Source organism: Psammomys obesus, unplaced genomic scaffold, assembly GCF_907164565.1.
Source record: "Psammomys obesus unplaced genomic scaffold, mPsaObe1.curated_primary_1811, whole genome shotgun sequence".
Classification (NCBI taxonomy): Eukaryota; Metazoa; Chordata; class Mammalia; order Rodentia; family Muridae; genus Psammomys; species Psammomys obesus.
The window spans coordinates 1,317,982-1,332,673 of record NW_026596040.1 but is presented as its reverse complement, the minus strand read 5'-3'; the positions used below and the strand labels follow the sequence as shown (position 1 = coordinate 1,332,673).

General features: G+C 40.7%; 1 protein-coding gene across 3 annotated transcripts in view; it reads right to left on the bottom strand.

Annotated features, from left to right (window-relative positions):
• The window catches only part of Arhgap26 (Rho GTPase activating protein 26), a 384,765-nt gene that overhangs the window by 222,809 nt on the left and 147,264 nt on the right, over positions 1-14,692 (bottom strand). For all 3 annotated transcript variants that reach the window (XM_055622582.1, XM_055622584.1, XM_055622583.1), the window contains one exon: positions 10,706-10,784. In XM_055622582.1, coding sequence (XP_055478557.1) covers positions 10,706-10,784 — 79 coding nt within the window. The remainder of the gene's footprint in view (positions 1-10,705; positions 10,785-14,692) is intronic.

Genomic DNA, 14,692 nt, shown 5'->3' with positions numbered 1-14,692 from the left:
GCTCAGCTAAGATACAAGATATGCCCATTTGGCTACAACACCTCTCTCATTTATGTATACGGACCTGAGCAGCAAGTAGGGATGCTAGGAGACAAGAAAAGCCCGATGAGCCAAAAAGAGACCAATGGAAAACCTAGGACAGAGCTGAGAAAAGTGATGACAGTCATCACTAGGTCAGAGAAAAAGAAATTAAACTAGTTTATACAACATGAATCACATTTTATGTTTAGATAGCATTATATAGCTGAAGTATGAATCATGCTTTAAAGAGAGACCAATTTGGCAATAATATGGGGAATAATCTGGTGATATCTATTAAAATATTAACATATATATAAATGCATATATATATAAACTCAAATGTCAAAATGTTTAAAGGTTTGCTAATGTTATTAAACTAAAGGCTTAACAGAGCTATGTAGAAAGAAAACCTACAAAACAGAACACAAGTGATATGAAGAGGAAACAGAGAATGAGAAAGGAAGTTTAAGTGGTAAGAAGGACAAGAAGGGTAAGGGAAGAAGGGGATGTAGGAGGGTAAGGAATGGAGCAAGGATGAGAGAAGAATAACACTAAGGAATATGTAAAAAGCAATATGTAAATCTACTGTGTTCATATGCACACATATATGTATACACACACACACACACACATTTAATTGGAGTTACTCACACAGAGGATTATGCTAATCCCAGAAGCCACAGGTTGTCAGGTAAAAAGCCTAGTACCAGCTGTGTGATAACTCTCTTAGGGTTGTTGGTCAGAGGTGCCTTAGAGACCGTCAAAAATGCAAGCTATTGCCATTGCTCTTGGTTGCCCACCAGTACTTTAAGGCTCACGCCTGTAATTCCCACACTCAGTTCCACTTCAGCCTGAACTACAGTATGAGACTATGCCTCAAATGTACTTGTCATAAAAATCTTCCTTCAAGCTCTGTGAATACTACAGGCTCAGAGAACCTTCAGAAAGTAAATCTCTTTTTGGCAGTTTCCTCATCCCCAGAGCTGCCCCTCCTTTTCTCTGTGTTTTGTAGCTAAGCATGTCTGCTAAGAGCAAGCAGCCCAGAGTTACTACAATCAGGCCACCACGTCATTCTGTGGGAAGGTGGTGCAGGATGTCACTGGGAATCACAGGTTTTCCAGAGCCATAAATGTTGGCTCTGCCCCTAAAGGTTGTTGCTTGTGGCTGGTGCAGTTTGTTAAGTAGTTTTAAAGTAGTTTAAGAGGAAACTAGATATCCTGATGGCAAAGATCAAACTTGACCCTACTCAGCAGGAAGTAATCTAATGATCATACTGCCCCCTTTCCAACCCTGATGTTACTCAGGAATTTCTCTCCTTTTCTCTCTATCCTTTTTTCTCTCATATTTAGTTAGAGAGTTGAAAGAGAATAGGAAAGCAGGTGGAGGAGGGTGCAAGAAAGAAAACCCCACAAAGTAGCAAAGGACATGCTACAAGCAGCTTCAGACATAAACCACTGGTGATAGCGAAAAGAATATATGAGAGTACAATCTTTAGGGGCCACCTCTTCAGCATGAGGCACAAATATCATTAATTAAAGAATCCTTGAGAGGAGAAAGAACACTAGTACCTCTAAATAAGGACATACTGCAAGCAGCTTCAGACATTAAATCATTGATGATACTGAGGAGAATATATGTTTTTGCTTGTTTTGTTTCTTGATCTATTTGAGACTTGGTCTCATACTATAAGGCTGAAATAGAACTGACTATGGAGCTCAGTCTGACCTGTTCCTGCAGCAATTGTCCTGAATCTACTTCCTGATTGTGGGAATTACAGGCGTGGGCTACACTCTGGCTTCCATGTCTAATTTAACAAAGAAAGTGGTCTATTATCACAGTTTAAACAATAGCCACAGCACAGTAAAACTCATATGGCTACAACAGTGACTCTATTGCTTGTAAACCTAGATTTAGTAAAAGTAAATCTGGAAGAATGACTTTTTCGGGTTATTTTATTTTGTTTTATTTTATTTATATATTTATTCATTTATTACAATTTATTCAATTTGTATCCCTGCTGCAGCCCCCTCCCTTGTCTCCTCCCAGCCCCACCCATCCTCCTTCTTCTCCCCCTATGCCCTTTCCCTAGTCCCCTGATAGGGGAGAACCACCTCCCCTTCTATCTGACCCTAGCTTATCAGATCTCATCACAGCTGGCTGCATCATCTTCCTCTGTGGCCTGGCAAGGCAGAAGAATAATTTTAAAACTTTATGTGATTGGCTAACTTTGTTTTGTTTTGTTGTTGTTTTAGAATGACAGAAAACTGCAAAATTAGCTGGAAGTGTCCTGTGCCTGTTTTATTCAACTGCCCCTGTGATAGTACCTGCTGCAACGACTACAGCATCAAAACCAGAAAGGCATCATTAGTCCATAGTATATAAATTATATACCCAATTCATATCAGGTTTTTCATGCACTGTTTTTTTTGGTAAGTGTGTATATATGTGTATGTTAAACTACACAGAAGTAGACAAATACACATTGACATAGTTTCATTGAACTATCAGAACTGTGCTATCCATTCTGTTTTCCAACCTCAGTGTCCCCATTCCCTGGAAATCGTTGCTTTATTCTCCATTTCTCTATCACTTCAAGCATGTTACAAAATGGAAGCATAGACTATATATCCATTCCCAGACTTGTTCTTCCAACAACACCTTAAGATACAGACAGCAACAGGGTCAGATGAAAGGGGAGGAGGTCCTCCCCAATCAGTGGACTTGGAGAGGGACAGGGAGGAGATGAGGGAAGGAGAGAGGGAGGGTTTGGGAAAGAATGAGGGAGCAGGATACAGCTGGGATACAGTTAATAAAATGTAACAGTAAATAAAATGTAATAATAATAAAATGTACAGTAAATAAAATGTAATAATAATAATAATAATAACAAAAAGAAAAGTGAAAAAAGATGCAGACAGCTGGTGGGGAGGTATGGCAGGTATGTTTCTTTTTGTAGTAAGATATTAAATACTCCACTCTGTGGATGTAGCAACTTTTGTAACCGCTTACCCTGGAGAAGGACTGGGGTTATTTCCATTTGGGAGCTATCATGAACAAAGTAGCTGGCAAAATATGTGTACAGATTTACCTGTCACACTTTCATTTCTCCAGAGAAAAATGTCTCAGAGCAATGGGAGGGTCCTATGGCAAGGGAGTATTTAGTTTATTAACATACTAGAAGCTGCTAGTAACTTTCCAAAGTAGTTGTTTCACTTTATACTCCTAACAGCAATGTATAAGTGGACCCACTTCCTATAGGTCCTCACAGTTATTTCTTGTTTTTCTTACTATAAAGTTGAATCTTTCATGTAGGGAGAGCACTGACAGTATATTGTGGTTTTTTATTCTGTATTTGGAGATTAAAATATATATACCATCATTTCCCCCTTCCTTTTCCTCCCTCCAAACCCCCTCATATACCTCTCTCCTTGCCCTCTTTCAAACTGATGGCTTCTTTTTGTATTAACTGTTGTTATATAAATATTCCTAATGCAACAAATAAAACCTGCTCATTCTGTTTAATGTTGCTTGATTGCATGTTTTAAAGGCTAACCAGTTGGTACTGAATAACTGTCCTGGATGGTTTTACATCAACTTGACACAAGCTAGTCATATGAGAGAAGGGAACATAATTAAGAAATTGCGTCCATACGATTAGGTTGTATGCAGACCTGTAAATTATTTTTTCAATTAGTGATGGATGAAGGGGGGCTAAGCCCATTGTGGGTGGTGTCATCTGTGGTGGTATGAATGAAAATGGTCACCATAGACTCATAAAGAGTGCCATTATTCATGGAGATAACCTAGAATCCCTGAACAATTGTAGCCCAAGGCAACTTAGTCTCCAAGTGGGTGCCCTAGTAAGGGGAACAATTCATGCATGAACTCAGGGGCTGGTTCTTTGATCACCTCCCCCTGCGGGGGTGCAGCCTTACCAGGCCACAGGAGAAGACAATGCAGACAGTCCTGATGAGACCTGATAGGCTAGGGTCAGATAGAAAGGGAAGAGGACCTCCCCTATCAATGGACTGGGGGAGGGGCATGGGAGGAGAAGAGGGAGAGAGTGCAGGATTGGGAGGGGAAAAGAGAGGGGGCTACAACTGGGATACAAAGTAAATAAATTGTAAAAAATTTTTAAAAAATAAAGAGTGGTATTATTGGCACTGTGGCCTTGTTGGAGGAAGAATATCACTGTGGCGTGGGCTTTGAAGGTTCAGAAGCTCAGGCCAGGCCTAGTGGCTCATTGTCTCTTTCTGCTGCCTGCAGATCCAGATGTTGAACTCTCAGCTCCTTCTCCAGTATATAGATGCCTGCGTGCCACCATGCTTCCTACCATGAGGATAATGGACTAACCCTCTGAACTATCAGCAAGCCCCAATGAAATGTTTTCCTTTATAAGAGTTGTCTTAAGTCACTATCCCTGTGCTGGTGGTCCTGGGTACTACAAGAAAACAGGCTGAACACGCCATGAGGAGCAAGCTAGTAAGCAGAACCTCTGCATGGCCTCTACATCAGCTCCTACCTCCAAGTTTCAGACTTGCTTGAGTTCCAGTCCTAACTTCCTTCAGTGGTAGACTACAATGTGGAAATATAAATAAACCTTTTCCTCCCCAATTTGCTGTTAGTTATAGTGTTTTCATCATAACAATAGTAACCCTAACTACGGCAATAACAGTGTGCTCTTCCCTGGGGAAGATTTTCACCTGCTCTCGATATTCCTTAGTTGCTTGTAGTTCTCTATGTAGGACTGGGGTCTCCTGGGCTTTCCTCTACCCATGTTAGCATGTGTACTGTGGTCATCCTTGTTCAGCTCATGTTTAGGTAGTTATATCGGTGAGAGTTTACAGGTGTAACTCCTGACGGCCATAGGAGACACAATCTCATAGCGGCCTCCTGATCCTTTGGCTCTTAACAATCTTTCACTCCTCTTCTGCAATGATCTCTGAGCCTTAGGTGCAGGAATTATATTATAGATCTATCAGTTGGCCCTGGAAATCATGAATAACTCTGTAATTTTAATTGATTGTGGTTTTCTGCAATGACCTCCATACACTATGGTTAATTTGTATTTCCCTAATGGCTAATGATGTAGAAAATCCTTTTGTGTGCTTTTATGTAATTTCAATAACTTCATTTTAAGAGTTATTTTGTTTTTATTTATGTGTGTGCATGTGCATTCAGGTGCCTGTGGAGGCCAGAAGATGGCATCAGATGCCCAAAGCTTTAGTTCCTGGCAGTTGTGTGTTGGATATGATGGGTGTTAAGAATCAAATTCTGGGAGCTGGAGAGATGGCTCAGAGGATAAGAGTACTGCCTGCTCTTCCAGAGGTCCTGAGTTTAATTCCCAGCAACTACATGGTTGCTCACACCATCTATAATGAGATCTGGTGCCCTCTTCTGACATGGCAGGTGTATATGCAAACTGAACATTATATACATAATAAATAAATAAATAAATATTTTTTAAAAAAAGAATCAAATTCTGGTCCTCTACAAAAGCATCAGGAGCTCTTAACTGTTGAGCCTTTTCTTCAGTTCATTTTAAAACAGCTCTTTGTGTCTTTTGTCTATATCCTATATGGGTGTTTAGCTGTTTTACGGATTCTTTTTACCTTTACCAGGTCCTTTACCAGGAAAATGCCCAGCAAACACTTTCATCCAGTCTAGAGATTCTTTTTTTTTTTCTTCTCAACAGTATCTTACATGTACAAAAGCAAAAGTTTTAAATTTGCTGAAAAAAAATTATCCCCTTATGGGCATATGTTTGGTGTCATGTTTAAAAATTCACATAGCCCTACATCAAAACATAACAGTATTATATTTTACATTTTATACATAAATCTATGATTAACTCTGAATTAATTCATATAAAATACAAGATTTCAGTTGAGGTTCCTGGCTTTTGCCCACGGTGTCTGTTACTTTTAAAAAGCAGCATTTATGGGTTTTGTTTTGTTTTGTTTTTCATTTTGTTTTGGTTGTATTTGATAAGAAGGAAAGAAAGAAAAAGAAAGAAAGAAAGAAAGAAAGAAAGAAAGAAAGAAAGAAAGAAAGAAAGAAAGAAAGAAAGAAAGAAAGAACGAGCTTTTTTCTTCATTGAATTGCTTTTGTACTTCTGTCTAAATCAATTGAACATTTCTGTAGGAGTCCTTTTTTGGATTCTTTATTCCGTTCCATTGATCCAGGTGTCTATCCACTGTCAACACAATGTCTTGATTACTGTCATCTAAAGGAAGTCTTAAAATAGAGTAGAATAATTATTCGACTTCATTCTTTTTTTAATTGCTGTAGCTCGTCTACTTCCTACGCCTTTGAAAATTGCAGCAGTCTTAATAGGAATTGCATTAAGCCTATGGATCAGTTCGGAGAGCTGACTTCTTTAGCAGGTGAGCCTGTGGGTGCAACGCATTTGCTCAGCTCTGCTTTCACTGACACTCCCCAGTGCTCACTTACATCTGTGCAAGTGACTACAGTGTATTCGTAAGTTTGGATACCATTTGCTTATTGCTAGGTTACAAACGTATAATGATGAGTTGGGGAGAGAATCTAGTACCCTGTCATCTTGGAGAGCTTACCATCTAATTCCTAGTGCTTACTTGGGAGTTTGGTTTTGTTTGTTTTTTTTTGTTTTGTTTTGTTTAAACTACTAGGCATTACCTACATAGATAACCATGTTATATAAAAATGTGGCAATTTTACATCTTTCTTGCCAATATATCTGTCTTTTGTATTATTTTTTTGCTCCCAGGACTCAGCCGAATGAGTGGTGAGAGGCTCTGTTTGTCCCAGTCTTGGGGAAAAGCACTAAGTCTTTTATGCTAAGTGTGACCTTAGTGATGGATGTGTGATCAAGTATCAAAGATCAGAGAGAAAAGATGGTTTAGAAGATGTGTCTCAGAGTAAGGAAACGACCCCTTTTCCCAATCTCATGCTCACCCTCCTCTGCCACACAGCAATGATTTTTCTCCAGAGGACACCAATTCACCACTGACAGTTTCAGTGAGCATGTCAGGTCTGGTTGCTACATCTATGACATTCTCTGGACAAAGTGCTTATGTCAATAGAATTCAAATATAAAATTTCTTTGAAGTCATTTTGAAAAAAAAAAATTCTCTTACCAATGTATATACAGACCAAAACCCTAACCCAAATCCAACTTATTTGTTTTTGTAAGCAAAATTATCATTGAAAGACACCAGTCATTCATTAGTATACCGTCTTTGGCTACGTTTGAACACATATAGCAAACTTCACTAGCTATAGCAGCCACTATGTGGCCCACAAAGTCTGAAATATTATCTGGCCTGTCTCATAAATTTTCCTGGCATAAATTCCTAATAATAAGATGTAGAGATTAGAAATACAATCCAGTGGTAGAACAGTTGCATAGCATGCTCAAGGCCTTGGGCTCATACTCCAATATCACACATGGAGGCATACACACATGTGTGCATGCACAGACACATGTACGTACATGCACATACACACAACACACACACACACACACACACACACAAAATACAAATTGGAGGCAAGCCTGAACATCTCAGAAGATAAAGATGAAGAAGAAGAGATGGTGATGGTGATGGTATATGCCTGATATAAGATATGAGCCTGGAATAGTTAAGAAGCCTATTGCTGTATGTGGAAAGAATATATTAGAAAATAAATCTAGCAGAAAAGCAGCCAACTTCAAACATTATGTAATTGATGCAAATGGGCCAAAAAAAAATACTACACTGTGCTATTTTCAGTTACACCATCCAACAAACACAGCGTTTTCACAAGCAAGTTTGAACTGGGGCCCCTTCATTTGAATTGAAAGATCTTACTGATATCTGGATAAAATCCATAGTGTTTAATGTTGAAATACAGCTCCGATTTCTTCCTCTATCACATATCCATCAATATCATGAAAATATTTCACATGTCTTTAAGATAGAGTATGATTATCATCCAAAAATTGTAGTTTATGTAATAATGAACATGTTACAAAATCAAGTAGGTTGGGGTTTATTTAGATGTCCTTCCCAAGTCAACCTAATGTGATACTGAGCAACGAAAGAACAAAAAGAAAAGAAACTAACATTCACTAGCACTGCCTCCAAAAGCATTCTACTACTGAGTGATATTCTAGGCCAGCGCATGCCCATGTTTACATCCCCCAACACAAGAAAATCTCCCAATATTAGGGAGCCAGCCTGCAGAAAAGCCAACCAGAGAAAGCCAAAACTCCCAAGGGGACACATTTAACCAATTAGGGAGGAGGTGATTAAAATGGAGCTGCTAATTGTCTACTATGCTCTCAACAGTGGGAGACAAAATTACACCTCATGTTACTGTCAATTACGCAGCCCTCATTTGTCTGTATTTATATTTCCCTTTAGGACGCTGAAAAGCCCATAGTATATATAGTTTCCAACACACACGTTATATGCTCCTCTGTGGCAACAGGTTCATAAAATATTTAGAGACAAAATTATCTTGTGTTTAGACTTATTATCAATGCATACATTCTAGAGCAAAAGGAGTTTTTTTCTGGAGTACACTTTCCACCTGCAGAGGCCAGGTGATGTCGATGGGAACTCTGAAGTGACTAGTAAGAAGCCAACTGCACACAGGTGCAGAACAAGCATCAAGTGGCAGAGAGGTGTGCAACAAGAGGCTGAAATGGTGATACAGCAGTATCAGAAGTTGAGCTGGCGGCAGCGAGAAAACAGGTTTTTGTTGGTTTATTATTTCACTTTTTAAACCAAGGATATCATGCACTGGCGGGATTTTTTCACTCTGGGGATTTCCCATTCTATGAGTCTGGGGAGTCATTCAAGAGAGCCAGAGAAAGTAAGAACTGCAGAAGTAACTGAGCATGAATCCTCAGAAGACAGTTTAAAGATGAAACCTAAATACTTCTGCAGATAGACCTCGGCTGTGCCACTAGAGCAGAGCCTGCGGGCCGTTCACGGCATCATTTCTCCTCCTCTTCCCTGAAGTGCACTAGGAACCGATGGCAGGGCCGCTGGCTACCTGTGTGCATCTGGATTTCTTCATTCTCATCTGAAGGCACATATGGCCACATCATGTTTACTACTGCAGCACAAGACCTCTAAGTACTTCACAATGCTTTCCCAGGATGCTTCCAACTCCATTTTCAGGTTGGAGCAGAGTACTGACAGAAGAACCCAGGAAACCATGGGGCAAGGTATGGAAAGCCCAGGTGAGAATTCTGACAGGCAAACACACTTCCATCCACACCTGCTACTACACTTTGTGTCTCTTCACCATACAGCATCCTGGCTTGTTCTCTACAAAGGTAACCTCTTATTATCTGTGACGCTTGCAGTGAGTTATTCAATCTCTCTAAACCTATTGTTCTCATCTATACAATGAATCACAACAACACCTGTTTCCTAAGGCAGTGAGAAATAAGTAGATTTTAAAATATTAAATTTTACAACACACTCATATGGTGCTCAGTTAGGAGTGTTTCTATGGATAACTATATATATATATTATAAATATATATATTTACATATATTGAGGCTATCTTATATTTTGACCCAAGAAAATAATTTAGATTAAGCAGCTGTTTCATTATAGTTTATCCAACTTTACTTCATCTTTAAGTAGTTGCTTAAATATGAATCTGCATTACCAAAGGTTATACAAACACTGGTTATTGCTTGTGTTTTGTTAACTACAGTGAGTCCTGTAAACACAGGACTCATACAACATACAGTTGGGTAGAACAGCACATTCCTCTGTATTGCCAGATCATCCAACCAGCACAGCCTGGGAAAGAGCCGCAGATGAGCGCAGATCATCTGCAAGGGGAAGCAGCTTGATTCACAGTGTCCTCTAGGCAGCAGAAGCCATGCTCTCTGCCTTTTTAGGTACACATCTCCCTCTTTGGATCATGGTTTTATCCGTGTAGAATCTTTTTATCTTTTATGATAGAATTTGGCTGTTCTTTACTCTTAGGATTTTTGTAACCTTAATACTGTAAAACTGTAGTTGAGATTCTCAGCTCTGAGATAAAAAGGTCTATTTGGGGACTTACCCCAGAGCTCTCAGATGGGCTCTACATGTCACATGTTGCATAACAACCACAAGATCACATAACCCTGCTGAGGCCAGCATCTCTGAAATGGGAGCACAGATCACGTCGCCAGGCTTAACTGCTTCCATCTACCCTGATAATGTCCTACTGCTTATGAGGTGTGAATCACCATAGCAATGGAAACCTAATCAGATGATGATGATGATAAAGACGCTGCATCACCTAAGTATACTTTTACAACCATACATCCCATTAAAAACAGCTGGCCTTGTGCTTTGCAGCCCACTTTGTGAAGGCAACATATGACCAACAGCCACCCAGTCGTACAGACTACTCTTTCCCTTTAAGAGGCCCAGAAAAAATATACCTATGACTATAATGTGGAAAACCTGGGGCTGTACCATCACATAGAACTTCTACCTTAAGAGCCAAGGCCAAAACTTGGGAGCTGCATACATACAGAAGCAATTGTAGTATCTACAAGCATCAATCTACAAATGAAAAATGCCCCTGTGACATCACTGTCAAGGACTCAAGGCTTTAGAGCAATAGCGAAGAACTCTTGCAGGGAGGTAGTATCGCACTACTCGGGCCTGTATTGTTCCACTTCCCTGAATTGTTACTTACGGGTTCCCGGCCATCCATGGCTTCCATCCAGAGCCTACGGTCTTCTTCCGACAACGCCTGCATGGTGATAACCCCTGGCCTAGAAAAAAAGGAGAGGCACATACGTGACCACAGTGCCACAGAAAGAGAAACTGACAGTATTCTTAAATGTCTTTACAGACTATTTCAGAGACACCCACTTATCAGAGTGAGAGGACACTGAAGCCAACTGCATGAGGAGGGGCACAGCATCCTGCTCCTGTTGGCAAGCCTCCCATCTCAGAAAGCAACGCCACCTCCTTGCATCCCTCTCAATACACCTGTCTCTCTCACAAGGGCAAGAGGTAGAGAAAAAGGATGAAAATTACTAACTACCAGGTTCCTTTAGAGCATGCTTGTTCCTTGGAAATGACCCATTTGCTTAACTAGATGTTTTGCTAAAAGAGGGAATGCAGTAAGTATTTTCTAAAGTGAATGAAGCTGACTGTGGATAAAAAGAGACATACCCATTTTGAATACTTCATAGTTCTTAATATCAAACCCAATGCTTCTAAACTGCTTTCGTCACCAAATTTTATAAAGTGGGCTGGCTTTGCAATTACAATTAAATTAAATGTATGTAAATTGCTTGAATGACTACCCGAATGTCAGAAGCGGAGTGCTACACAGACATTCACTGTTCGTACTCTCGGTGAAATCTACTTACTATTCACAAGGAGAACAAGCACTCCAGACAGTTCACACAGCACCAAACCCCGCTTCCCTTTACAAATGGCGCTCCCCACAGAAGAGAATGAGCAGTAAAATGACTTGAGGAAAATGTCACACACTCCTCAAGGCAGTTTCTTTAGTTAGTGTTGGTTCCATGCTGCCCACAAACCATTTCCCCTCCAAACATATGTGCATTCTATTGAAACATTTAAATGCCTATAAAAATAAGAAAGAGGACAGTAACCCTCAAAAGTCCCAGCGCTGGTGGATCCCACCTCTAATTAATGAGGTATTGGCAGCTGATGGCTGCTGGAAGAGGAACTTGTCCCCACTCCATGCCAGGCTCCTGATAGATTGCCCATGTTTTAGTAGTTAGCCCTACACCCGTGCACACACTGACAGGATTAAGTGGACTCAGAGGGCTTAAAAATGTGTACATGAAGTTGTCAGAAAGAAGTTGGGGGAATATGAAAGGGCCCAGAGGAGAGGGAGGGTCCAAGGGTGAATTTGACCAAAGCACATTGTGTACATGCATAAAATCCTCAAACGATAAATTAAAAATATTTTTTTAAAGTTTAAGAATAGCTCTTTTAAACCCTCATCTTCAAAGTTTGAGAAATCCTGGAAGACAGAAAGATCAACTGATCAAAAACTAAAGCCCACATGCCCTCTGTAAGATGCTAAACCACCCACGGCAGGGATGAAGACAGCAAGAATCTGTCTGCTAAGCTCTATCATCCCTGTTCATGGCTGGGGCCCACTGTTCAACACCCTGCTCCTGTCAGCCACCCTCCCACCTCCAAAAGGAGCTTTCGGTGGAAGGGAATGTGAAGGAGTAAGGGGCGGGGAGAGAGGACACACCCTGGCAAGTCTGCCTCCACAGAGGCAGGAAAATGAGGTTTAGAGTAGGTGGGTGTGTTGAGGATGGAAGGACACCATTCCCTCAGAAGGACATCATTCCTTGAAGCCACACAGGGCACGAGCACCAGAAGAGAAAGGTGAGTCCAAGGACAGACTAACTCTTCTCGCACAGCTTCTGCCAAGCCTCTTCCTCCTCTTCTCAGACCCAAAGACCTTTTCAATCCAGCAGCCCATTTGAGGGGCCAGACTCCCCATGTGTCTGTAGACTGCTCCCAGTTGTGGCTCCTCAGAACTGAGCCCGTGGCCTGGAGGGAGAGCAAAGCTGACATTTCCCTTTCCTCCTTTAAAAACCAAGCACAAAGGTGCTTTGAAATCAAAAGCCTAAGAAGCTATGGCCTGCTGCAAAGTTCACAAGCAACCAGCTTCCATTCTCTAAGTGCAGCTGTATTTTTTTGTTATTTAATTTTTGCTTGCTTTGTGTTGTTTGCTGGTACCACCTATTTGAATCCAGCAATCCATCTTAAAAAAATAAATAAAAATAAAAAGTAGATTCTCAGTCCAACCCCTCCCTACTGACACTGAATTTCTGGGCTGGCCTTGGGCAATCAGAGTGATCCTGATGTGTAGCTATGCCAAAGGCCCATGCCCTGAACTACCCATTCCACCCCAAACTTTTCCTTCTGGGTTTTCTGGTCTATTAGTACTAAAACCCTACTCTCTATGCTGGGAGTCAAGCTGCCAAGACACCCCCAGTCCCTTTCCTGTAAGAAAACAGTCCTAAACACAAGAGTTGCCCAAACACCAAGAGTGTAGAGGTATCACAGTTGTCACATCAGCTTCGTGGCCTATGGCGTGATATTTCCACCCAAAGCCACCAAGAGGAAGTTCAGAAAAAACTCAGAGGCTGTAAGAGGGTGGGGGAGGTAATTGGGCCTTAGTAACTAGGGAAGTCAACATGAGTTGTTTTCACTTCAAATAGATATATCAAAATTATTTTCCACGTGTAGTCTTGCCACCTTTGTGTGTGTTGGGGGTGAGGAGTACACCCTGGACAATAGATGGTGAAGAAAGCAGATATCACACATTTGGTTATAATTCTATTCCCCAAATTCAGACAATTTTCTCAGCCACATATATGTACATCCGGATACAGCACTGTACTTTCTAGGGAGAACTATTTGTATTTTTCCTTCATTAAATTAAAAACACTAATATGAATCCTACATGTGACTTTCCTAAGAAGCCAAGACCAATTTTATTTTGGAATCAAACAGTGACTTATTCTCTAGTTACTGTCTCAAGTCCGCTAGATTAGCAACATATCTCCAAACAAACAAAACAAACAACAAGGAAAACCTTCTGTGATGTGAAACTGCATATCAGCAAACTTTTAAAAATTTCTGTTACAGCATATCTACTTAGTTCATGCTTGGAATGTGTGTCCGTTTTTCATAGAAAAACTGAGGGAGAAGAGAGAAGACATGGGATATAGAAGGGAAATATAAAACAATGAAAGAGAAATGAGATATAGGACTGGAGATCTTCCTGGTTCTATACATCTCTGAGATCTACAATGCTGTGATGGAACAGCAGTTTAGCCCAGCACGGCACACCACCTGCTGTGCTAAGTGCTCTATGAACACTGAGACATGAGGTAAGTGCATTCTCATGACTCCCACTGAAAAGACAAGAAAACCAAGATTCAGAGAGGTAAGAACTTGTCCCTGATGGCACCCAGTAGGGTACAGGGCGATTACATGTCCACAATCCAACTCCTAGCCCTGGTATGTGATGCCATCCAAACGTGGAGGCACCAGAGCCCCCACGGTATTTGTGTGTACCACCCAATTCCTCTGGCATCAAGACCGACTAGGAATTCCTACAGCTCCTTAAAGAGGCCCCTCATGGACAGATGATAAAGGGCTCTAAAAAACCAAAGTGCTTCATAAATATTCTTCTTCACACAACCGTCTCCCAGGGCTCTTCCTCCAGAACCCAGTCATACCATGTATAATTGGGACTGACTTTCAACAGCACATTTTCCCCCTCAAGACAAGCAAATGAAGAAAGGGCAATGTTTTTTTAATAGAACAAAACAGGTGCTGTTTGCAGAAAGATTCTAAGAGCCAGAGAAATGGGACGTCTGCTGTGAGCTTGTATCCCCTAAAACTTTCAAGGAAGCTACACTCATGAACTTCAACATCATGGCTGCCTAAACAAGACCTGAACAAGGACAACACCAACAAACATGCTAACACACAAGAAGTAAATCTCATAGGGCCCCAATCATAGACAAAGAACTAAAAGCAACTAAGGAATGCTGAGAGTGGGAGGGAAAAAAATGTCTTTCCCCAGTTGGTTATTCAATACCAGTGGTCATCCCTGAAATCAGACACATATAGCTGGAGTAAAAAGATTGTATGTATATATTAAAGA